The sequence below is a fragment of the Anopheles marshallii genome, chromosome 2, assembly GCF_943734725.1.
Source record: "Anopheles marshallii chromosome 2, idAnoMarsDA_429_01, whole genome shotgun sequence".
Classification (NCBI taxonomy): domain Eukaryota; kingdom Metazoa; phylum Arthropoda; class Insecta; order Diptera; family Culicidae; genus Anopheles; species Anopheles marshallii.
This window is the reverse complement of record NC_071326.1, coordinates 61,545,375-61,571,069: the sequence shown is the minus strand read 5'-3', so window position 1 is coordinate 61,571,069 and position 25,695 is coordinate 61,545,375. Positions and strand designations below refer to the sequence as shown.

The window sequence follows — 25,695 nt, the reverse complement described above, 5'->3', positions numbered from 1 at the left end:
CAATGCTTGGGGTAAAAACGTCCATGGTTCGTAAAACCAGTATGCTGTAGGTTAAATGTTACGCGTGCCGAATGTGCCATTGTACATAATACTGATGGAAATCAAGCTTGACACTGCCATTTATGGCAATTGATACCAACGAATTTTTCTTTCAATCCCGCAATCTCGAACTCAGATATCTTTCCACACAACAATATCTGTTGCAAAATTATGAACCCTTAGGTGCTTTTTGCCCACCCTATACACATGAGCCTTGAAAGTCTTCATGGTAGTACGAAAGGAATATAAGTTCAGTAATCAATAAAATTTTCATTATAGCGCCATTTCCTTGTACCTCCCACAAAACAAATGGAACATATACTAGCGCCTAGTTTTTGGTACGGCAAAATATATAAATTTATTATACGGGTAGTCGAATGTAACGAAGCAAACAAAAGGAAACACTCTACCGCGCACAAAGGCTGGAAATGTGAGACTGAAAAAAGCATGCTACAAATTTACCGAAGCATCGAAAACACACACGAACTACCTAATAGCAAAAGTTGTAGGACCTATTGATTTGCACTCTCGGCAACTTTCTGTGCCATGTGTCTGAACATAAAGGTATGTGTCTTCTTCGTCGTACGGAGTAGCCAAGGGGAAGAGTCGAGCTCTGTATTTTGTTTCGTTAATGGGTGTCATGGAAATGTTTTTTTGTTTTTTGTAGACTGCATGGAATTAGATACCATATTAGCAGTACAAGCGTCATGATGTTTCTGATACAATTTGGGAACTGGCAAAGTTTATAAACCTTATTTCGTTTACTTTATGTTTCATGGAATCGTCATTGATAGGTTCTTCTCGGATTTTTATGTAGGGTCGATAAGATAGTTTGAAAGACCAAAATCCAACCAACTCATACTTTATTTTTTTATATTTACCAAACCATTTGCCCGATTGTTTGTATGTGTCTTGGTACCTGTAGAGTTGAAGCAGGTTTCATTCGTTTCGTTGAATTTTAAAACTAACAAATATAACATTGCTACATTTTAAACAGCATATTACCGTTGCACTTGATAAAAATTACATCTTTCTCATAATAAGGATTTTTAGCACAACAAGCACTACATGAATTTAATTTTTATTATGTCAATTTCACGTCAATTTTTCGACTGCTGTACAAACATAACCTAAACGATCAAAAAGCCTCGAGCAAAGCAACGTTTTGCAGGTCAGGTTCGCAATTAACCCTTCGCTTTATGAGTGCCCTGGTTAGTTTATGAAATTTCATTAAAATTGGCACACTGCACGCCCCCACCGCAAAAGATCGCGGAAAAATGCGTATTTGCGGACAAATTTTTGTAAACCATGGCCAAGCGACGTTTAATGACATACAAACAAACCCCTTTCCATTAACACCAGCACAAGCGTCTCAGTGCAAATGAGGATTATTTAGTACTATTTTTATTCATCGTAAGACTTTTTACGATCTTTCGTTTACCTTACCGCATCTTTGTGTCTTCTGAACTGACACGAAAAACATGTTTCAACCCAACAAAAACAACACTGTCCAAAGATGTTATCCCTATCACTGTGCTACCCGCACCCTAACGGAAACTGAACATTGTAAACAGCAAAGGGCAAGCCTTTGGAAAAAAAAATCTTTGAAAGGTGATAAATTTTCCCCTCAAAAAGAAGTATCTTGTCCGGACAACGCAAAGGCAAAACAATGTGCCCATGTCGCGGTTCGAACTGGTTACAAAGTGTGTGGGATGACTTCGCGCGTGGTTGTTTCGTAAGTTATGTGGCTGCTATTTCAAATATAGACTTCATTGCTCATTCAATCTGTGCTAATGATGAGACAGAATTATTTATACTACTGGATCGGTGCAAGAAATAGCAACGCGACGTCTATTTTGCCGGCACCGTAGATCGAACGAGACGAAGTTTGACTTGTTGCAAAAGCTGCTTACGTCTAACATGCTCGAGCACTTTGAAAGTAAATTAATGTGACATTAAAACAAACCAAGCGTGTGAAACGCGTACCTTATGCCGACTAAATAAATTAAAATTTACCATATCAATGAGCAACCACAAGTGGCATAAAATGGTAATTTATTTATGTTGTCGCCAAAAAAGGCTCATTGCAGGCGTGCTTCTCATTTGATGACGTCTGTTAGTTGTTTAAATTATCCAAAAAATTATCGAAGCATAAACTACGTTTATATGACGATTTTGAAATACAGTTATTAAAAAAAATGTACAAACACAAAAAATACACTTCCGGAAACATTTTATGTTTATGTTTTTTTTAGAAGATTATTTTTGACTCGTTCACGCGATTCAATAAAGACTAACAAGTAACTTTGTATAAATACTGTATTCTTTTCAACTACTGACAACTATTGCCAGCGTAAAGCTATTGATGTTTTGTCTTTTTTGTCAGGTTGGTTTTTACTATATCCCCCTAGTGCTACTGACATCGTTTCGTCTTGATATTTTATCGTCACGCCTGCACCGTTTTCTGCTTCAGTACCGATGTACTCCTGGCTTGTATTTTTATCTTGTGCTTCTAAGCTGAAACATATGGACACCTCCTGGGACCCGTGCAGTAAGGAAAATCCAACATTGATGCTTTCCGTTACATTTCCACCGACTGGTTTACTGTGAAATCTTTCGAAATGACTTTCACTTTACAGCTTCTCATTCTGTACTCTTCGCTTTATGCACATTCCTTATGGACGATGGACATTGCTCCAATTCTCTGATGGAAAAGATGGAAACAATAAAAATAAATAAAGCAAATTTATGTAGCATACTAACCCTACCCACTACCGAGGTTTAAGAATGATCAAACAGTCAGGCGGAAAGGTGAAACAAGAAAACCAAATCTAAGCATACACGGTCGAAGGCTAAATACGGAACGGACTGCGATCGTGAAGTGTACATGTCCTTACCATACATGTCCTCAGCTATAGTCACAGTCCTTTCGAAGCATAACACTTGGAAACACATCAGACAACTACTTCCTTGCCGGTACGTGCTCAAGTGTGAGCTATCTTTCTGTTTCAACGATATCCCAGGGCGGCTCAAACATGAACTTTCTCAGTCGAAAATTCCACAACATAAGTGTACGCGTTTCGTACACCGGCACGGTAAATCATATCACCGTCGTACGTACGTTTCCAATTCGAAGACATGAATTTTTTGACAAAAAACATTTCCTTCAATCCGTACCATGGGCTGTGGCTCTATGCAATCTCGTCCCGATAAGCCATTCAAAACCACTTATTGTGACGTAAAAATAGCGGTTAGGAATGGATGGCGCGAAATCTTTCTTGCACAAAGCTAAGTTTATACTCCCGAGCAATGAGATTTATCGATTTAACATAATCAAAGTGCTTTCAAAGTTCCCGATACTTAGTGCATGCCATATGCTACACGCGATATTACAATATATTATTTGCTCCTTGTTTTCTTTTTCGTTTTGTTACTTGTGGCTTCATTTAGTTTGGAACTAAGCAAGACGATTTCAGTTTTCTAATAAAATAAAGAAAAGAATAAAATATCAGTAACAATTTGAGTTTTACACATTTGAAAATTGTTCATTACTTTAATGTACAAACATTTTTAATACAAGTACATTTTTGCATTTTTTGTATTATAAGTAATACTTAATTTTTGCATATTTCTAATATTTTGTCTCAAATTTGACTCACGATTTATTTTGGGATCTTAAGAAGCTCAAATAATGCAAATTCGAGTTATTCTTTTTTTATTTGGCAAAATGTTTATTATACCCTTGGAAAAATATGCAGCTCCTTTCGTTGAGAGGTACTGCCCCTATACCTAAGACATCTGTTGATCTAAAAATGTCTACGCTTTTGCATCCAAACCTCGTCTTTAAAATGGTAAAATTAGCGTTTGAGTTTTGATAATTTTAAAGTGTTCTTTAGGCATTGCAACTGTTTTTGTTTCTGGTTTGATTTTACTTATTTTTGAGTTTAGTAGTTGAATTAATGCAGCTATATCAATTTAGAATAAAAAAACGTTATTTTGGGTCGAACAAATTTTTCATGAGAATGCTCTAACAAATTCAAACACCTGGATTAGTCACAACAAAAAATATGGATAAACTTTTACTGCGAACGGACTTCTTCTGCGAAATGTAGGATGACAATTTGGACACTTGCTGCCTCCGCGGAATATTTGAAGAATATGCATAAGAAATAAAAAAATAAATAAATAAGTTCGAATGAAAAGACTATTGCGATGTTTTGAGCACGTTGTGCTTAAACCGATCAATTTTAGCATATATCAACCCCTAAACAATCCATCACTGTAGTATAGAGTTTTATCTTCCAAAACCCAATGCCACTGTTTCAATTATTGGTAATTTTTGACAGATTTTTCTTGTACTTTACCTGACCATGTCACTGCCAATCCATCCATCAATAGTATGACAGGACGGCTCTCATGGCGAGCAAAACTTCATCTCGGTTTCGAGCAACGCACCACTACAGTGCTTTCAGTCATGGTGCAAAGCACAACGGACATTTCCTTCCTACCCGTACCATCGGGAATAGATAATTTTGATTGAGTTGTATACCATGCGAATCGCATTCAAGCATAACTTTTCCGGCAGGATCTTTTCCAAATTTCCCTCCAACTTTGGATCCCACTGATGGAAATTGGATTAATGTTTTGCATAATTTAATACGACCGAAAACTCTGCTGCATTGTTATACCCGCAACTCACTTAAAAAGCTGTCTACATAACTTCTACGTAATCTCCTTGCTAGAGCCTATTAAATCATCATCACGTAGTGTATGAAACATATTCTGAACCCGAAGCCTCCACCTCAGACAAGTAAATAAGACCCTTACCAGGTCGATTATGACTTTTGGAAAGAAAAAAGCAGTCAGTAGTCTCAACCACGGTAAGAAGAAATTGGGCTTCAAAGCAGAGTTATTGAATTATACGTTTCCTCCAAAATATATTAATACAATCTTTCTCATCTAGTGTATTAAAGCACATGCATACTATGCGTTTTAGTTTTGTTTTACAAAATATATTTGCATACATCGAATTACAATCTTTGCTCTTGATAGTCGCTGCTGAAGTAAATACTTGTATAAAGTTTTATAATTTTGATTTTTTTTATTTTATCACGTAGCCGAATTATCTGTAACAAAACGTTTTTTTTTTATTTGATTTATTTATTTCCTCCAATATGACGACATTTGCCGTATTATCAACATAATGTTTTAGTTATTATATTTTCCATTCTGTTGATAATACGGCAAATGCCGTCATTTTGGAAGAAATAAATAAATTAATTGAAATCAAAACATTCTGTTACTGACGGGATGGGCCGGTGGTGTATTTAGTACCGGAAATGGTCACACTCGACAGGTCCGAGACAAAATTCCATTCCGACAGTTCCCCGAAGCAAGGACCAACTATTAGACTATATAGCTTTATATAAGTATTTACATCAGCAGCGACTATCAAGAACAATGATTGTAATTCAATGTATGCAAATATATTTAGCAAAACAAAAACAAAACGCATAGTATGCGTTTAATAGAACAAGAATGTTTAACATATTGTTTTACTTAATATGTTTTCTTCCCTTGTAACTCCCTATCTTCACCAGTTACGTTTTTGAATCAATTCACTTGTTCGAGGGTTGAATGACGGACGTGATCGAATTATAGTCCATCAAACTGGCACCGTTTCTCATTTCTCTTTCCTAAATCTCCCATAGGCAGGATCGTAAACATAAGTCCAATCCATACCGATTGAAACGAATTCGCCCCAAACGTAACTGAAGCCACAAGTTTTTGCAAGACATTCACCGCACGGCACACCCACACAGATTGTATTTCACTGAACACTTCTAAATGTCGAATTGTACGGTTCTTATCGTAAAAACAAAAACCGAAAAAAACAAATCAGTTCGGTTCTCCGTTCATTTTGTTGTATCTCTCACGTGCACCCGAATTCATTCAATATCCAAAAGGACCTCGGAGACAAGGTTTCAGTAACAACGGAAGCAGGGATTTTTATTCCATGCCCATCAGTTTCGAATACGTTCTGACGTGTCCTAAGAGAAACAGCTTAATCCCTCCGTTGCACCAGTGTCACGTGCGGCCCGAGAGGGCGTGGGAAAATGTCAGCGCATTTAAGTGGGGATCACGGTTGTGAAGTACCTAATACGTGGTGAAGTAGCAAACGTTCTGTGCAGATGATTGTGATCGCTCCTAGATGGATTATGGTAGGTTAGTGAGAAATTAGGCTCAAGGATTTCTGTTTTCTGTTTTTTTTTCGCTACCGGACATAGAAGGGATTTTTATTGTGATTTCAACGAGCACTCCCTTGATAAAGCATTCGTTAAGCAGGTCAGCATTGGTGTGTATTGAAATTACTTAATTGGTATTTACCTTTGCATATCTCTAAGTGAGCATATCTCTAAAATCATTGAAGTATGTTTACATGAAACACATTTTTAATTTAAAAACATTTACGAAGTGTAATGCAGAACTTATCAGAATAAAGCATGTAAGAATTAAATGGGTTGAAATAATAGAATGGATTTTATGTGCCCTTTTGCTTAAAAAGTTACTAAGTGTAAGGAAAGTTACAATACTTAACGATCTAATTTCCCTATTTAATACAATTTTATAACTGCTTTCATCTGTTGTCATCATTTTTAAACGAAATTATAAGGTAAATTTACAAAATGTTAGATGTAAGGATTGCAGATTCAAGGAAACAATTGAAAAGGAAATATTGGTATGTGTGCATTACGTCAGTGCGGAAACGAGTTCTAAAATTTGATCGTAAATTTTATCACACAAGCCATTTTATTTACGATACTTTTTACCATGATGCTTTACGCTGTCAAAACCCACCGCCCGAAATAGTTCATAGTTAAGTACAGGTTAAGTTTATAACGTAGTAAATTCCATCAACCACGAACCGTCTGCTTGGTAAAACAAACATTACATCGTGTACTAGCAATTTATAGTTTGCATTCTCACATCGCACGGTGAACGGTGAACATCGTCAAGTTGAGAGAGTTTTTCTGTCGTAGCGCAATATAATTACTTTCGCCGGTGCACTATGAGAGCTGGTACCTAACGGCAAAAAAACAACTAGAACTAAAAACTGTTATTTTTCTTAATTTCTCGTGGCCATCATGTTTTACAACTTTTAAGCGAATGATAAATTACGTAGAAGTAAATAATTTTGCAAATCATTAGGGAAATTTGGAATTCTCATTGTATTCTCGTGAATTCTCATTACTAGCACCGATTCCTTCATTTACAAGTTAAATTATGCGCATTCATAAATATTTGGTCGTCGGATTGAAATCTATTAAAAGAATAAAGAAAAAACAAACTGTAAACCACAATAGTTTACATGATATCTATAAAACATGTTTCGTTCACTCTACGGACCTCTCAAAATACTATCCAACGTCATTAACCTTGAAGACAATGCAAATATTACTATAGACGTAGAATTGCCCGTAGAAGTAGAACGTAGAAATAAGACTGATCAAGCAATAACAACGAAACAATGATCATCGAACTTGAAGGATGATGATGATAAAACTTTTTTCTCTGTTTTATTTATCTCCGTACTTTAATGATGTTTCTTCCTTCGATCTGATTTTTGCAGGAGAAACATAGAGGTATTGAAGGGAAAATTTATCACCACTGATGCTTCTTGCGCTCATTCAGTTGATGTTATTTCCACTGCATCCTTTTTTACTTAGCGCAACACTGACGATGAGCTCATTTCGTGGTTTGGGTTAAAAAACAGCACGAATTGCTGAACGTTCTCGTTCAGGTACCGTAGGGACAATGTAATCGACCTCACTGGCGGAACGTTTGATGTTTGATGTGCGTTAAATCAAGCGCGTACGCAACCAATTCATCGTGCGTGAATTCATCTACATCTAACGAGAAAAAGGTATTTACCTTTGGTCTAGATCGAACTAAAACCCGTCCGGGGCACGCCTCATTACGCCGTGAAACAGATGTTTCTAGTACACGTACGCGGTTCTCATCTATCTTGTAATGTCAGCTCAAATTCCATAACACGCTTTTAGTGAACCTCACCCTTTTTTTCTTCACTGAGTCTTACAAATCTCTCCCACACCATAGCGGTGCAAAGGTGTGCCAGGTTCGCACACCACAAAGATTCGCCAGAACACAGACGACAACTATTGTTAAGTGAAAGGAATAGTAAATTGGCTGATAACTAGCAAAGGGTATACCAGCAAAACAACTCCTTTTTAAGACAATGGTACCAAAAAGCTTTTATGATGTCAATCCCTGCAGTTTAAAGATTTCCAGGTGTATTTCAATCTGTTGGTTGGTTCTATAAGCCACCATTACCAGTAAGGTTTGGTTTAGCGTTTTCGCATGAAAGTAGCGACGTAAATGAACACAAAACGCTACCCGCCACGGAAACCGCGAGCCGTTTATTAATTGAGTTTGGACCTCGTTCATTCTGCTAGGTCGGTCCATTGCCCTGCGACTGAACGTAAATGTCTCAGTTGCCGTAATTACTTCCATTCAATACATTGGGGGGAAATGCAGCATGCTTCCAATTAGACAATTGGAAACTTTTTACCAAAAAACCACGCTCGAAGCGGGGTCGTTTGGCAATCGGGGTGATGAAGGCGCGAAAGGGTAAACCATGGATATGGAGTCCCAAAGGGGAACGAGCTCCCGCCACTGGCATGGTAAACGAGCTCGAAAATCGATACCGGCAGTGGAAAGCTTTTGCACGTAATCATATCATTCTTGTTTTGGGAAGGATGGCAGCCACGTTTTCGGTTGGGGGTTGTTTCACTTTCGTGTTTTTTGCTGTTTTGTCTTTTAGTGGCATTGTATGGTTGTGTGTTTCTTCATGTTTCAACTATCCGCTTCGTTCCCTCTGAAACACAACTCCCTAATATTCCTGTCGTTTATGGGACGGTAATTTAATCTTTCCCTTTCAGCACAATGGAATGCGTTCTAGCAAAACCGCAACAATGGTAATAATTTCTTCAAACAAACTGTAGGCTTTTGCGCGCACTCGGTTCAGCATGTTTTTCTATTTCATTTTAATGGACATTTTGTTGGAAGTTTTATTATACCATTAACAGAAAAAATTGAAGAAGAAATTTAAAATATAAAATAAATTACTCTTTTTTAATTTCATTTTATGAATGCAATAAAATTTCATTTTTCGTGGAACTTTATTTGAAGGAATCACGTTTACCTTCAAGTAAGGCTTTACGGCTCTTACTTTTCGCAAAGTAGCATTTGTCATCTAGCCATTTGGACTCATAAATTATCCAAATTCATGGCAACCCTTTTCGTCACAAAATTACTGTGCAGACATTGCGGAGTTTACCAGAAAACACATACATTGCCCATTAGTGGCATAGTGCTTTGCAATGTCTTAGTGCTATACGGTTGTTTTTCAAAACTCATGGGAGATTTCGTGGAAAAAAAACATTCATGAAAGGGTCTTGTTCCATGGAAGTGGCCACATTGCGTCGCTTTTGAGTTGTTGTTGAGTCTTTTGCATTTTCAATAAGTATCAGCTGGTAGTGTTTTACCTACGTTCAGAATGGTCTGAAAACACATAAACCTATTAATCTACTTTTTAATCTCGTATTTCTTTGCAGACCAATACGTAACACAAAGGATTCAACATAAGTAAACAACCCAACCGCACAAAAAATCATCACCCAGTGGACCACAACCGTAGGCAACGAATAGCGTTTAGGAATTAGCGATAAGGAAAAGATGTCCCTACAGAATGATACCGATCCGGCGACAAACTCGGGCTATGGTAGCTCAGACGAAACCGCCTCACTGTTGGTGATGGCCGGCACCAACAGTAGCAGCACGACCACTACTTCCGGCTCCAGCATCATATCCACCATCAACAAGTCCAAAATGGCGTCCCACTCTTCGTTCAACGGGCCAACAATAGCTACCAGTGCAATCGCAGGTCCAAGCAGCGGCGTCAACCAAACCGCACTAACCACCGGCACCGGCAACAAACCGATACTCATCCGTCAAGATCGCACCTCAACCTACCTGGCCAGTCCGCAACTGTCTGCTACGGGGCTAGGCGGTTCGGAGGAGAGCGCAACGGGCGAGGACGATCAGCACAATGCACGCTCGGTACCGGATATCGAGCTGCATTGTCGGCTGGAAGCGCCGGCCATCGCTGTATCCGCTTCCTGTCACAGCGATGGTGGAAGCGGTGGTCGCATCGCCGCTTCGGACCGGGCCGCTTCGACCGGTTCCGGTACGGGCGGCTATCAGCTGATCCCGTATAACAGATGTCGCGCCTGTCGTAACTGTGATAGACGTGCCTCAACTACGCCCATGTCTTCGCTAAAGCTCACACGTTCCGTTTCGAAGGAAAGCGTCCGGAGCGCACTGCACAGCCGCCTCACCGTGCAGCACTCGACCATCCCGCCAGTGCTCATTACCTCGTCGCCAACGTCCGGTTCACGCATAATCCGTCAAAGCTCACAGCCTGAAGCAAGTACCCTGTCCTGCTGTGCGAACCAGTGTGCGCATGCCTGCTCCATGCCAAGCTCATCATTGCGGCAGCTTCGCGAACCGGGCGATGGTATCGCCGGCATAGCGGCCGACTCCATGCGCATCAACGGCGGCATGCGGCAGTTCAAACAGGTAAGCTTTGCTTGCATGCAAGTTGCACGTCGATGGCGTCACATTTTACACGCCGAAGCAATGGCGGCTAAATAGAGCCGAATGTGTAAGAAGCGCGACCAAAACACGACTGAGCACGTGTACGATTGCTCAAAAATAAACGACCCCATAATACGGAAATAGAAACGTTCTACCCGCCACACACCAAACGCCAGACGATGCTACTGCCTATGGGGCAATTTTCCCATCGTCAGCGATGGAATCGTCGTGCAACCCGACAGCATATTTTTACTTATACGCTACGGCACAAGATATATCTCGACCGGTTCGAATTGTTGCAAAACATTAAAGGCAGCAGTGGAAAAGGGAATATCATGTTTTTAATCATTCTATCGATGCAAATCGTTGCCACCCGATAGCGAGAGGCAAATTGAGTGACATACCATAATTCAAGGACGCCAATTTGTTCCACAGCGCACCGCACGACCGTAACAATGGAATACGCACTCTTAGCATAATGATTGATGGTCCGTGTCGTACCATTGTTTCTTTCATCCCTGTCTCAGTGCGCACATCCCCACATCCGTTATCCGTTGACTTGCAAAACGGTGCTCAGTATCGATCCAGTGTGTTTGTGTGTGAACACGTGGCTATAAGTTTGTGCTGTTTATATTTGATTTCCCTGTTTCTCCGTGTGCCTTTAATTCGATGACATGTTTTTGCTCGTTATCCCAAATCACTTCATGTGACTGACGGGATGACCGTGCAGGTTCGATTTGGTTTCACTTTGAGAACGTTGGTAACGAGTTGATTAGCTCGTTTCTGGTGTTGTACCATCTAACGGTCAAATTGTTTCAACATCTCGGAAAAGGTTTTACATTGTTGTTTTATTTTTGCTTTCTAAATTTAAATCATCCACCCGGTGTAGGTATGATCGATAGAGCAAATTTATCACACTTTCGTCGATGCGGTATTTCCTAAAATGTTATTCCATTGGGTCGATTTGGTCGAACGCAATCTCAAGGGATTTATTACATTAGACAACTGGTGTGATCAATAAAACCGAACACAATTCCACACCGAAGAGAATAAGTTCTTAGTGAACTATACTGTCTTTTTTGTTTGTTTTGTATGTGATTCGTCTATCGACTAGTATTTTCTACTGCCATGAACCATACCATAAGATAACATATCAGCCTTAAGTTCTCGTTCTTTAAAACTACCAATACCAACATTCTTTCTCTTTATCTTTTTAAACATTCATCTATCATTTATCTCATCGCCTCCACCGTTATCAATCAAATCGAATTCTTCTACTACTTCTCCCACTACTACTTCTACCACTACTACTAATACTACTACTGCTACTGCCACTCTACATCTACTACTACTGGTACAACTGTCACTAGCTGGTTGCTCGTAAGCGCGAAAAGGATCAGGTGTGTGCATTTCGTGCCATGCTTCCACATTTTTAGTACTTTACCACCACGCTAATATTTTGGTGCACCCGCCTATGATCAGACGATTTGCCAAAAATCGATCTAAAGCACCGCTGACAGAGGTTACACGCGTGTTATGTAGCAATGTACGCGTGTACTACAGCAAACTGAACCAATAAGCACAAACATTTCGAAATTTTGAAAATATTTGTTTTACATTTATGTTTTTTTTTTAATTTGCCCTCGGCTTGAGTGAAATTTGTTGAGAAGTAACGAGCGTTGTAAATAAAATGTGCTGCTAGTTAGATTTTAAGTTAAACAAAGCAAAAACAGTCATTCACAACCTAGTTGTGTGTTTCATGTGATCAGGAAGTAGCTTCGTTAGATTTTTTATTTCTGAATAGACTTTAAGTTTATGTTGATTGTTTTTGATTAATGAAATCTAGTGCGTATTGCTGCTCTATTTCATTGGTTTGAGTGCAAATATTTTTTTTATAAATGGTAAGTAACTAGAAATCATAGAGAAATTAATAAATTTTATAATGCTGGTGGATGTGTGATGAAGGTCCGAATAAGCTTGACCTAAACATGATTGCTTTTGTGTTTTATGTAGAATTTTTCGATTAGATGCGGAATATGTCATCTAGCAATGCTTTTTAGCTAGAACAGTTAAATTAGAAAACGTTCGTAAAAGGACATCTCTACCAATATTTCCTTTCTCTTTTCCATTTTTTTTCTTTTTTCTCTGTTTCTCTCTCTCTCTCTCTCTCTCTCTCTCTCTCTCTCTTTCAATCTTGCTCTCCCTTTATACCGTACCATCGTCTACGACTATGCTTGTGCTTGAAACAATTCAATCAACTCTCAAACGCTAAAACTGTGTGAATTCATAAACGGTTTTTCCAACTTAATGTTTATATGCTACTGATCAACTGCTCGTGGATTAACGTACTACTGTTGTCGCTTCTCTACCTTATCTTACTCGTCACGATGGACGACTGCCCTGCTAACTCGATGACACTCACGATCGAATTCCTGTTTTCTAAACAAACTGCATATAACCTCACACCAACACTGCAACCCAAAACATCGAAAGGGTGTGCTACTCTGCCCACAGACTCTGTCGCAAAGCCGGCGATCGCGCTTGAGGCGTGCCTTCACGGAAGCCACGAATGAGATGACTTACGCTAGAACGGTATAGTTGGTTTATTTCTACTTTAGAGCTTGCTTGAACCCCTATTAAGATAGCCACCAGGCGATCCCAGCCTCAGCTCTATTTATGTGCATCTTTTGACCAAGTATCTCGTTTGTAGGTTGATAGTGACAAATTCATAGAGTATGGCACGTCATTAGATTGGTAGTGATGTATTTCTTGACGGATATCAATGCTAGTGATAGCTCGCGGTATCTATCAAATCGCTTACCTTTGATCCTTCGGTAGCTTAGCTGCTAGTTAGTTTAAATGTTACAGTTCAACTAGTAACGTATACTTTTGTTATTTTCATTGTAGTATTTGGTAGATACCGAAAAGTCATATTCCAGTACAAGAGTGAATAAGACCAACTATGATCGCAGCCTAACATTTTAGGATTATACAAAATATGCATAACTCTTTATGTTTCATCATCCTTTCATGGCACAGTCAGATAAATTTGTAATACGCATTGCACCTTCAGGAGTATTGTATAGCAATTTTTGTAAAAGACAAGCATGTCAGTGCCACAAAGATACCCATTGCAAGCTTCTGTAATAATGTTAAATTTATTAAGATTGTTGTTCACGAAAGCCATAGTAGTGTATAGTACGTAGTAATTTCAGCTAAAGCTATTCGAGAAAAGCATGCTTGTTGCACTTTCTTCGCAAAAGTAACATTTGTATATTAATTTATTCAAATATTGTTATAATTCAAACAACATTAACAATTTGATGCTAGACATACGACCCGACCGTTCTTCCAATGGTAATGAAAACAATTGGATACTATATTTTAGTATAGAAACCAAGTATTTCATAAGACTCATGCATTTAATAATGCCTTATTTTTTTTCTACTTTTTAAATTATTTTCCACATGAATGTTACACAACTATCAATTATTGATTTACGATATGATTACGATTTATTTGAATCGAAACCAGCCGAATACAGTTTATAAGCTTTAAAACCAAATTATCCAAATATATATTGAACAGTTATGTACATGATTTGTATGTACACATTTACACATTTCCTCAATAATCTAAAATAGCTTAAGCGCTTGATTTTAATGTTTATGCATTAGTTTCGCAACTCTAAATTCGATGTGGGTCGAACTGTTGAAAATCTAAAGCGAACTATAATTATTTCTCCTCTGTGAGCTTAGGTTAAACCGCGCTATGAAACATGTCCACCTTCAGCGTCAGTCACAGCACTCCACAGTCAGATCAAGTTGGTGAATTTGATTAAAAAACTTTGCTTCGCAACTATCACCCGGAGCGAAAGGATAAAGAAAAATCGAAACAAAGTTCAAAATTAATCTACTGATACCATTCGCAGCTCTTTTGCCATCTTTCCACGACCGGCAAGGTTCTTCATCAATCCACGAAACGCGGCGGAGAAATAGTATCCTCGGCTGACCCATTGCACTATATCGATACACCGTCACACCACGATTGGCAGATGTATCGAAGCGCATCGATACACCGTTCCGTTCTTACACCTTTTTTAAGTATCGCAAGATAACGGTAGCATCAGCACCAGACAGTAGATAGCGAAGACAAACTTTGTGATCGTGACTAATTTCTAGCGAACGCTTTGAGCGCTGACTTTTACTCCTAGCTTCCGGAGCAGAAGAAACAGTGCCTTCGGGTTATCTCCACCACTCTGTCGTCTCATTAATTGATGCCTTTGTTGTACATGTTGGAGAAAGATTCGAAAAGATAGAAGAAACCCGCAGCACTGTGGAAAAATATGGTTCATCAGTTTTCAAGGCGTGCATTAAAATTGTTCCAAACGTGGCGGTCAAGGTGAAAACGCGGTATATATATAACCCTCTGGGTGCTTAGTAAATTTTCACCCCGCTAGCACACGACAACGTCGTTGATTTTAAGTCCAAGCTCATAAATAAAGAAAGGAGTAAAAGAATTTAGAACTTTTTACCGATGCGGTGTATAGTGGAGCTTATGAATTTTAGATTGAAACACGGGTGTTCAGCCTCGTAAAGGGTCTGTGAAGGGTTTAGGTTACGCCACAAAAGTCGCAAAGCTGAATCTCTGACACACGGTGGCGAATTCAATTTTGCTCCAACATATCTGTCTCGCATCTGTTCGTCACCTCCACAAAACCACACATGCCCATCACCAGCGGACGACGGTTGAAATGTTCAGCGCGAATCCATGCATAAACCGGTTGTGTGGAAATGCATTTGTAATGAAAAGGAGACATAGCGCTTGCAGCTAAAAAAACTGGTATGCAGATTAAATGCTCTTATCAAATTATCATAAAACAAGGATCAACCATGGCTTAGCGTTTTCTTGGAGTTTAAAACTGTCATAATGCAATCCAATTTAAATGCAATCGATTGCTTTGCTGTTCAATTTCGAAGAGTTTTGGATTCAAAAAATTAACGAAAGAGTTACAAGACATGTTAAACTGACGAATACACGAAAAGACTTAACATGTATTAACGGATCCAAATTATTATGCAGTAGTAGGTTGTAATATTCTACCGAACTAATGCAATTACCTTCAAACGATTGCATTATTGAAATGAAATAGTGTCTATTTTCAATCATAATACAAAAAAGGAACGAATTATCTTTACAAAATGCTAAGCAAATTTACCTTTCGAAGTACAACACAATTATCACCGCAGTTTCGTAAGTTGTTATATATATATATATGTTATTGTAGCTTTTCACAACGATAAAGCAGTCAACTTAAGTGCAAATCACGACCCACAATAATACAGGATCCTTCACACCGTCCTTCGAAAGGTATTTCTATTTGAAATTACTTCCTGTGCATGATTAATGATGTTATAGACATTCCTTGTCGAATCACATCGGTCGTGGGTGGCATTTTACCCTGTCTGCTTAGTGGTGAATTCGTTACATTCCTCTTCCACCAAAGAATGCGATCTTCAATACATTTCAATCATAAGTTTCTTCAAATGGCTGGCGTGCATTACGTGAAAGGATTTACCCACAATACCCCTGTTTACATTTGTACGCCAAAAGTCTTCTCTCTCACACTTAGTCTCGCTTTCCGCGTCCTCCATATACGCGATTAAAGCTGGGATGTACTTGTGTAGACTTTTTTACTTCTTCCATTTGTTACCACTAAGTAGGGCCAATCAAGGACAAATTGTGGATCAGGAATTGGAAATGCCAACGAATACTAACGATATTGGAAATCGATCAGCTCATGGCCCTAACCCTAATCTTGGTTGTAAGCTTTCGTGGACATTTGTTTCATAGCTTTTGTTGGGAACAGCTAGTACTGCAAGCGACGTGAAGCAATCATTTCAATTGTCATTGATTTTTCCAAAGAACATGAAACAAAATGAGCTTTTTAGCTACGATGTATTGCTGGAACAGTTTCACGTGCTGACCATATATTTGTATTATGACAAATGTGCCGGATTTTTCCTATATGTGAAGAGATTTTAGAATAATTTAGTGGCGCATATATTCCACAATTAGTGTGATGTAAAAAAATAAAACTTAGGGTAAACTAACTTATTAAAATGTACCATTTTCTTACATCTTTTTTCCGCTGAAGAAGGCCACCATCATCAAAAGCTGCTGAATTATTCCAAAGAGTTTCAAATTACAATTGATGCATGCAGGTGTGTGTGTATGGGATTATGCGAAATAAAATCTGCCATTTTAAACAGATATTGGGCATTCACATGCATTCTATGAAACAAATGTGGGCTGGAATTAACACAGTACAACGACACAAAACCACATTAAACTGAGTCGCCAGTTACGCATCGAAAGATACATCATTGCATCAACATAGTTTAGTCGTCGATTTTATACTCTTGCTTCTGATATGTTACCTTCCCATTTCAAACAACCGCATACATATATTCAGGGTAAAATGTGTCCAATTAGCACGCTACTTCCATCTGGCGGAAAACTCCCTTCAACCGGCATTATGGCACAGCAGGTCGTCTTGCGATGCGGTTCCCTGAATGGCGCCTAGTGATTCCTACGCAGCTGTCGATGTAAATATTTGCTGAATTTATTATTCTACGTCACATGCCACGTTCTGTTACACCGATCTGTTTGCATCGCAAAAAGTAAAAACAAAAGAAAACCTCCGCCAAATCCTGAGCTTGGACGACTTTATCTCAGTTTTATTGTTGTTTTGAATTGATTAGCCCGGTAGCTGATAAAGGGATCGTTTCTCCCTTTAGAGGAACAAGCCATTCAAACATGCGCACTAACACGCAAATGCCAGATATTTCGGAGGAATTAACTTTGCTGAAGATCGGTTGCGTGATTAGCTTATACTTCCATTTATGTGCGGCAGGTGCAACTTAAACAAATTTGGACTCAAGGGGTATATCAAAAATTTACCGAAAAACTCAAACCATTCATGACCTTGCGTGACGCTTTCCGCACGGACCGTAAGGCAATCCTAAAAAAGTCCGGTGGATATGGAATTTTTCATAATTCAACGCACCCTAAACCCACCCGGCTATGCCCACCGGAATAGGCTTGCGGTCGAATCCGTCTCCGCCGAATGCGAACAGTCATCAGAGCCAGGATCGATCAGCGAAGGCAAGCACCGGCTTTCATATGTCGTTCCCCAGGGGTGGTTCACATCAGTCCGCACGATAATAGAGACCCCAAAAACCACCAAGGACGAACACAACGTGTGCCTTTAACGCCGTAAAGGGCATCAGTGAAATGGGGTTTGGCAAATAAAATATTTAGTTTTGCACGTAATCCACTTACCATTAATGGAACACTTGGGTCACCTGTGACCGCTTCGGAATCGGTGCTGGTACAGTTACATTTCTAATTAACCTTTTATTTCGGTAGGACCACAACATTTCATAATCTTCGCTTGCGAGACTGCGTAAGCAAACCATGTTCAACCGTACCGTAATGCATTCGAAAAACAATCCAAACAACCGCTGCTCGAATAAATATGTATCCCTTACAGCTCGATTTGAGCGGTGCTCGAATGATGGAATCGTAAATATCTATCCGGAATCGTAAATGACAGTAAGATACCACCTGTCGCCTGCTCGTGCCAACGATTTCACGCATTTTCCGTTTGTTTTCCTTTTGCGAACGGCTAAACGCACACAGCTGAATATGTACATTGATACATCTACAAATTCACATTCGCTGTTGGTGTGTAGCACGAGCGCCTAGCAATGCCAAAATATGTATGTATTTACTCAGAGCATGTCGTTGAATTTCCTTCGCTCGTGCTAGGATGTGGTGATATTTTGACTTCGAACATTTGCGCCTTTACCGTTCACAGTCAACATTGGTAAGGAGCCGGTGAGAGAGATGAGATAGTTGCTACGGCAAACCCTTTGTAAACTGTTATCGGACATGTGATGGCGCAGTGTGAAGAGCATTTTGAGCAATTGTTTCATGTACCCGATTATTTATTTCTTGTGAAATCAGCTACTTATAAAAACTATCTGCTTGACTATCTGCTGAAGAACATGCGATTTTATTTTATACTAAAAGTTAACGAATGGTGAGAAAAGCCTCCGTATTTGCTTATACATTCACGGATCATATTATATCTGGTAGAGATCTAAGAGGTCTCTTTCTCTTTTCCCGTGCACTTGAATAACCTTCATCCTTGTCTTACTTACAGTCGATTTTACACACTCTCAGAGTACGAATTTTCCGGCTTTGTTGTGGAAACAGCACGCATTGAAATATTCTCTCCACTGGCTGGACAAAGCTGCAAAGAGCAGAAGCGTATCGTTGCCTTGATGGGATTACTGACCATGAAAGAGAGCGAGTTTCAAGGCGGTTGGTGAGCGTGAATTTGCCACTTTTACTTACTATGCTCATTCATGGATACATTAGTCTGTCTTTAGCGTTCGGTGAGCTTCGGTGTGGGACCGCTCGTGCCCGTCGTTTTCGTATTTTGTGATAAAACTGGGCAGTTTGTAGTAAAACTGCATCAGAATTGAACAGTACGTGTTAACGAAAAGGTGCAGAAATATCCCAACTTATAAAATACACATATAAAATGTTGTGCTTTGAAATAGCAGCGGAAAACCCACCAAATCTTCACAAAGCTGTCACTTTGGACGCAACACCAAAGGTGCAGTCGTGTGGTCTTTCCAACAATTCCTCAGACGCTTCGCTCTTATCAGTTTCTCCTATCACTACCAACAATACCGTGAGGTGGTTCTCTGCGAGGTTTTCCGTGTGTTGGTGTTTGCGTTTATGCGAGAGTAAGGAGAAAATGCAGCATCACAAACGGTGCCATTATCATCACCGTCCACAGTATCAACAGCGGTTCATGAAACAAAAATAGTGGCCAACTCCTCCTGTTATAGTGAAGATACACTTCCTGATACACGAATCTATGCGGTGGAGCCTTTTTAATGTGCAAAGCATATATGTTTACAATAGTTCTCGTTTCATTTGAACATTACTCGTCGAATCCGCTACTGGAAAGTTGATCACTGTTCGAAGACGGATGATGTGAGCGAAACTTCCTTTCCCATACTTCACGTCGCGTGAACGGAGAATGTGTCTGTGTGTGTGTTGGAGTAATTGTGGCAAGCGAGAGCGTGAGGTAGTCCCGTCGCGAAAATTACAAAACCTAACCCGCCCAACCCAACAATATGCTGCTACTGCCATTGTCCAGATACACAGTGCATGCGATGGCATAGCCACTGACTTGTAGGCCAACACAGTAGGCAGTTGTTCTCGAAATAGTGTAGTGGTTTTGTAGTCCAATGATTGTGCGGTGGTTTGACCGTCACAAATATTGCTCAATGTGAACAAAGCACAAAAATATCGTGTAGTCCCTCAATAATTAAGGATAATCAATCAGACATTGTAGTCAATGTCTTAATCGGCATGGTCTCATCGAGCATAACGATGACAATAATCCGTTGGATGATAGCAACTGTGAAGCTCACTGATTACAAGAACAATTGTGTGCTTCCATAAGGTACAAGATACAGGCCTTCTTAACAGCTAAACGATTCTGTAATCTCGGTAAAATTTTCGTGTCGGTAGCTCATATTTTTAATTTGTTTTCAGTTAAAGGAAACAATAGCAAATTGCCCTCAAGTGGGTGAGTGCGTTAGTGTTGTGTGCCTAGTGTTTGTTTGTTACATTGTGCAAAAATTTGGCAAGGTTCGTACTGCGACCTTACCCTACAGTGTAGTGTTAATATTCACCTACCGAGCACCACATTAGGCTATCGCCCACTGTCTCCAGTAAAGATCTCCAACGAAAAACCAACACTAATCGAAATTGCTCAATACTTAGGGACGCTGGTTGAGAGTTTTCTGCTGCTTATCGGAGGGTACATAACCGAACCACTACCGGAAGGTGCTAGAATACCCTTAAAAGTTTTCGAGTGTTTGCCGGACCATAACAGAAGCCTGAGCGTGTGAGAGAAATTCCGACGGCTTATTTTTATGGCTTAAGTGCAAGCAATGGCAAATAGTATCACCTTCCTCACTACGATCTGAGCGATAGCAAGCAAGCCGTTTGAACTGCTGGAGTGGTGCCACCAGCGTTTTTCCGATTTTACTTTCCCTTGGCGACTCCAAGGCTTAGGTTAAGTGTTCTTATTTTCTACTTTTCGTTCGAAAAAGTGCCACCCTTGAGGTGTGCCGCTGAATCGCGAACCAGTGGGAAACATATTTTTGATACAAATGTCAGAATACTTACACTACGGCACCATTTCAGGAGTTCTCTGCAACCTTCAGCGCTGAGTCCAGTTGGTTTGCGTGCTAAAAACACAACGCCAACGAGTGGTGCGATAGTAAACAATGGTGAAGCTAGGGAAATAAATAATGCCCTACAAGGTGCGTGAGTGAAAGTGAAAGTTTCATTTTATTTCAGCTCGTGCCGTTGTGTTGTGCTGTGTATCTCGTAGCCGAGCTGTGTGTGTATGTGTGTGTATGTGTGTTACGGAAAATCGTTCCAATTTGCTCCAGTAGATAAAAGAAACATCTAAAGAGGCAGAAACATCTTTTTGGCATTCACTACGCGCTAAGAAACGACTGACGTTCCCATCACGTTGTCCCTCATTGTGCTCCGACTACGGCATGAGTATCGAAAGTGTTCCTAAAAGATTGAATAGTGTGTGGAATTTATGATAATTACTCTGGTAATTTTCACACTCATTTTTTTCTCTTTCACGTAGCCTAGTACAAGTGTGTTGTAGTTTGCATATCGTTTATCTTTCTAACACTGCTTGGTAGCTCATTTATGTTGTTTTTCTGCAAAAACGGCCTCCGAAAACTATATTTTACTCTTTGTAAAATTTATTCCAAATCTATCCATACTCAACGTACGTAACGAGCGTAACGTATTAGCTTAAATATTGAAATGAGATTTCTTTACCATTATACTCCATGTCTGCGAAAACAAAAGTAATGTTACATTCAAAACTAATTGCTTAAATGATATTAACTTCGAAAAACACCGGGCGTCTCCATCGCCATATGCTATTGGTATAGTTCTCGGAGGATTATTTCATAAATATACATATAAAACTCACTACCTTGTATAATTCATTGATCATCATCTCATACTCCCCTGTGCTCTGTGAATGCCATGTATACTAACTTTTAGGAACTAGCTAACATTAGATTGTAAATACCATATAAGCCTACTTGCTGCAAGCACGTCTTGCATAACTTTTAAATCTTTATGTGGAATCTTCACAAAAGCATTCTAACTACTGTACTTCCTGAACGGTTTCCAAACAACAAATGAATATAGTGCGGCCCCGTTAGGCCCGTTAGGACATTACGCACACGAATGACATTTCCCTTACGCTAATCACGTCCGTCACGATATGCATTTTGCGATGGATTATTGATGGCCTTCAATCATATCCGATTGTGGCGCACTCGTTGCACGAGGTCGTACCAATGTGGGACACACCACCCGGGCCACCAGTCGAATCGAACCGTACCGGTTCAGCAAATGCAAGGCCATTAAAGATTCTTCTGCCAACCCGACGGATCCCGACGGACTTTCGTCCACCTCAAAAACCACCATTCTTGCAGCCCGTTATTATTTGTGAAACGTACAACGTGCGGCGATCCATCACTGATTTACTTGCGAATTGAAATCTGATACGGAATGTCCATTTGTTCTCATTTGCGTGTGTTCGCTTTGGTGTCCCAGAGTCGTTGTTAAATATTCATTGTGCCTCAAGGCAAGATTGATGGATTCTGGATGTGCTGGCTGGCTATCTTAGTTGCTACGTAACGCATTGCAAAGAAACCTATCGATATTTATATATTTTACCTAATCTTAACATCAGTTAGGTTGTGACTCTTTCAATAAATTATTTGCCTTCCACAATGTGGTGCGTTGTACTATTATTAAATGTCCTACCTTAATTGAAGTCACAGTAATTTAAACGGTACAAGCGCCTTTAGCTCGGATGTAATTACGAACGGACCACTTGGTTTATTGTTACTTCCATCAAATATCAAAACAAATTCATTAAGAGATTCTATGACTTTGTAATGAATTTCCACTCCATATTCGACCTACTTCCACCAGCACTGCTCTCGCGTTCGCTCCTTTAATACGGAACTGTGAACGATGTAGGCGCTTCTTCATTAAATCGACAGCAGAAGAAGACAGTGTGTGACAGCAAAAGGTGTTTCTCACCACACATACACACATGTAACCATCAATGTCCAATGAGGAGTAACAAGTTCAAATGGCTTGTTTCTGAAACGTTAATCGATGATGTTTAGCGTGAAACTCACTAGCCAGTAGCGTCCGCACAGGTTAGATTTTGTCTTCAATGTATACGCACGTCGTGATACACCCGTCAAAAGGCTACCGTAACTGTATGCCATCGTTGTCCACGGTGTCTCTAATGGGCTCACATGTTTTCCCGGGGAAGTCAAAGCTGTCCTCCCGGTTTCATCCATACCACAACATCCAGCAAGTCTATCTCGCCCGAAACGCACTCTTCATGTCGCTTCGCTAAAAATAACCCTTTATTAGCGACGGACCTCGTCCAGGGGCTGGTGAAAGCAACAACCATGCAGCGAAAATACCGGTCGGTCTCATCCTAAATATACACTTTTGCAATCCAACAAGTCTAAGAATGGGTTTCACTGACTTTACAGCCCTGATACACTTGTTTTACAGTCGGCTTCACGTCGTTCTACGGCATGTCATAGCTATGACGACAGCAACCGGTTTTCCCACCTTGGATAAAAGGACCTAACATGCGCTGACCGCTCGCACCCACTTCCGGAGAAGTCTCGTGCGCCAGCATTATTTTACTAGTGGTTACACTATTTCGCTGACCATCGTCAGTACAACGAACCCTATTTGAAATGGTCACTGGCGCATTACCACAAGATGGTATCGCTATTCTTGGTCTGGGTCCACTAGTGTCCGGGGGTCTGAAACTACTTGAAGAAGCGAGATGCACGAATCGCAATCAACGGTTTTTAGTGAAATCTGGGTGACGTGCGGTACTGCTCCCATACGTCTCACACAACATCCACAAACTCACATTCGCCAACAGATACGTTTCAAGCACAAAAAAGTTTAAAAATAACCTCCAGCATCAACAGCAGCAATTCCGCTCTTTTAATTACTCACTTCTAATCGTAGCTAATCGCGAACTCATCCCATCCCATCGTGTGCAGTTTCCATCGTCGTAAAGTTTGTGTGCTCTAGGAAAAATAACACCAGTCGCTGTGGTCGTGATACACAGAGGAAAAGAAAACGCACTTTAAATCTACGCACAACCGGCCAAACATCGGGAACAAAAGCGATACACGTTTTTTCTCCGTTCGAACAGGTGAGCCGTATGGTTTCTCACATTGTGCGCAAACCGAACCGGGTTAGTGGATAGATTCTTGTTACACCTGCCCGTAACGTAATTCGGAAACCCATAGTTGGCCAAACAGTGCTTCCCAGTTGATTTTGTTCGTGGAAAGAAAAAAGAGAACCCCAAATTGCGATGAACATGCCATCTGACGACAAGACACGTAATGACTAGTGGTTGTCTTTAAGTTACCAAACTCATCAATTTGCAAATACTATGATCGAAAAACATTCAAACATCATTCTAATAAGAAAGTAAACGGTAAACGGGCAAAACTATACGGAGTGTGGAAAAAGTGCATTTTCTCGGTTTGCCCAGTGATCGTTAAACGTTTTGCAAATGAACACTACCACCAGCACGAAGCGATCGATTGCAAGCGAGAGATAAATGTCTTGACGTTGTCACATCTGCCGCACCCCATAACACAAGGTGATTACAGACATTTCTTCTTGTTGGATTTATTGTTCTCGATTTGCTATCATTGTTGCTGGAATCGCTTTTTTGAGATGTACCTTGGTTTATTTCTTTTGTTCAAATCGCTTCAATGTTTGGGCAATTTCTTGCGCGGTGTGTGATGGCAAGTTTATCTTTAATTTAAATTGTTTCATATTTCTTCCAACTATGCAGTTGCTTTAATTAGCCCAGTGTTTTGATCAATTGTTCAATCTTATTATGAGTCCGCTTTCCATTAAGGCCTACAATTGGGTTCAGTTACTTCACTTCCAGTGACGTTTTTCGTTTAGTTTGCTGAATGCAATTTCATTTACATTCTTTATCGTTACCACAATCTATTATTTAGTGCTGCTTTCTGCATGACTTCAATATTCGCCAACAGTTTTGGTACGAGAAAGAACAAAAATCGCTTATTGTTTTCAATGCTCTTTTCCTTCTCTTTTTTGGAACTTAGTGCATGGATTTATCGTTTTAACCCATCACATAATCCCCGAGACCGTACGCTACATCCATCAACCCGCGCTGGGGGAGATACTCATGCTGTGTACTAAATGTGTAATGCTTCAGAAAGCTTTTGAGCGGAGACATACAGTACCACTCTGCGTTGCAGTGATTATTAAATAAATAAACCTGTCACGAAGAGCAAGCACCAACGAGGTGTGGACATTGAAAATTCTTCCTTATACTCTATAGTACCAGCCGGTGCGAGCAAGAATGAGGTGCATAAATACTTTCGAGCTTTTGCCAAACGAAATACGTTCAGTTCGTTCGCTGTTCCTTTGGTGCCACGTACAGAAGGGACAATATCGCACGGGAAGCCATTTCGGTTTCAAACGCCTTGGTAGCTTGGTAGCAAACAGCTGAGATTGGGTAACACCTTCGTGCAAGTTAAAACACTGCAAAGCACGATTCATCCGCAACGATGCGATGCACTTGTATTGCTTCCTGTGTTCGGCATTTCATCTTTTTGCACGGTGGAAAAACTGTGCGCTTAAGATGCTGACGTTGGTTTATGTATGAAGAATTAGTTCATGTTTTCTTCAAAAAATACATTTATAATTTATTCATAAACACAAAATGTTTTTGATTTTGTGCCG

At 39.9% G+C, this 25,695-nt stretch overlaps 1 protein-coding gene across 1 annotated transcript in view; it reads left to right on the top strand.

The window, feature by feature from the left end:
* Positions 1–9,795: 9,795 nt before the first annotated feature.
* Positions 9,796–25,695, top strand: part of LOC128707756 (small conductance calcium-activated potassium channel protein) — a 103,031-nt gene continuing 87,131 nt past the window's right edge. Inside the window, exons 1-3 of the mRNA XM_053802715.1 lie at positions 9,796–10,698; positions 12,087–12,116; positions 13,231–13,308. Of these exons, the coding sequence (XP_053658690.1) occupies positions 9,796–10,698; positions 12,087–12,116; positions 13,231–13,308 (1,011 nt within the window). The remainder of the gene's footprint in view (positions 10,699–12,086; positions 12,117–13,230; positions 13,309–25,695) is intronic.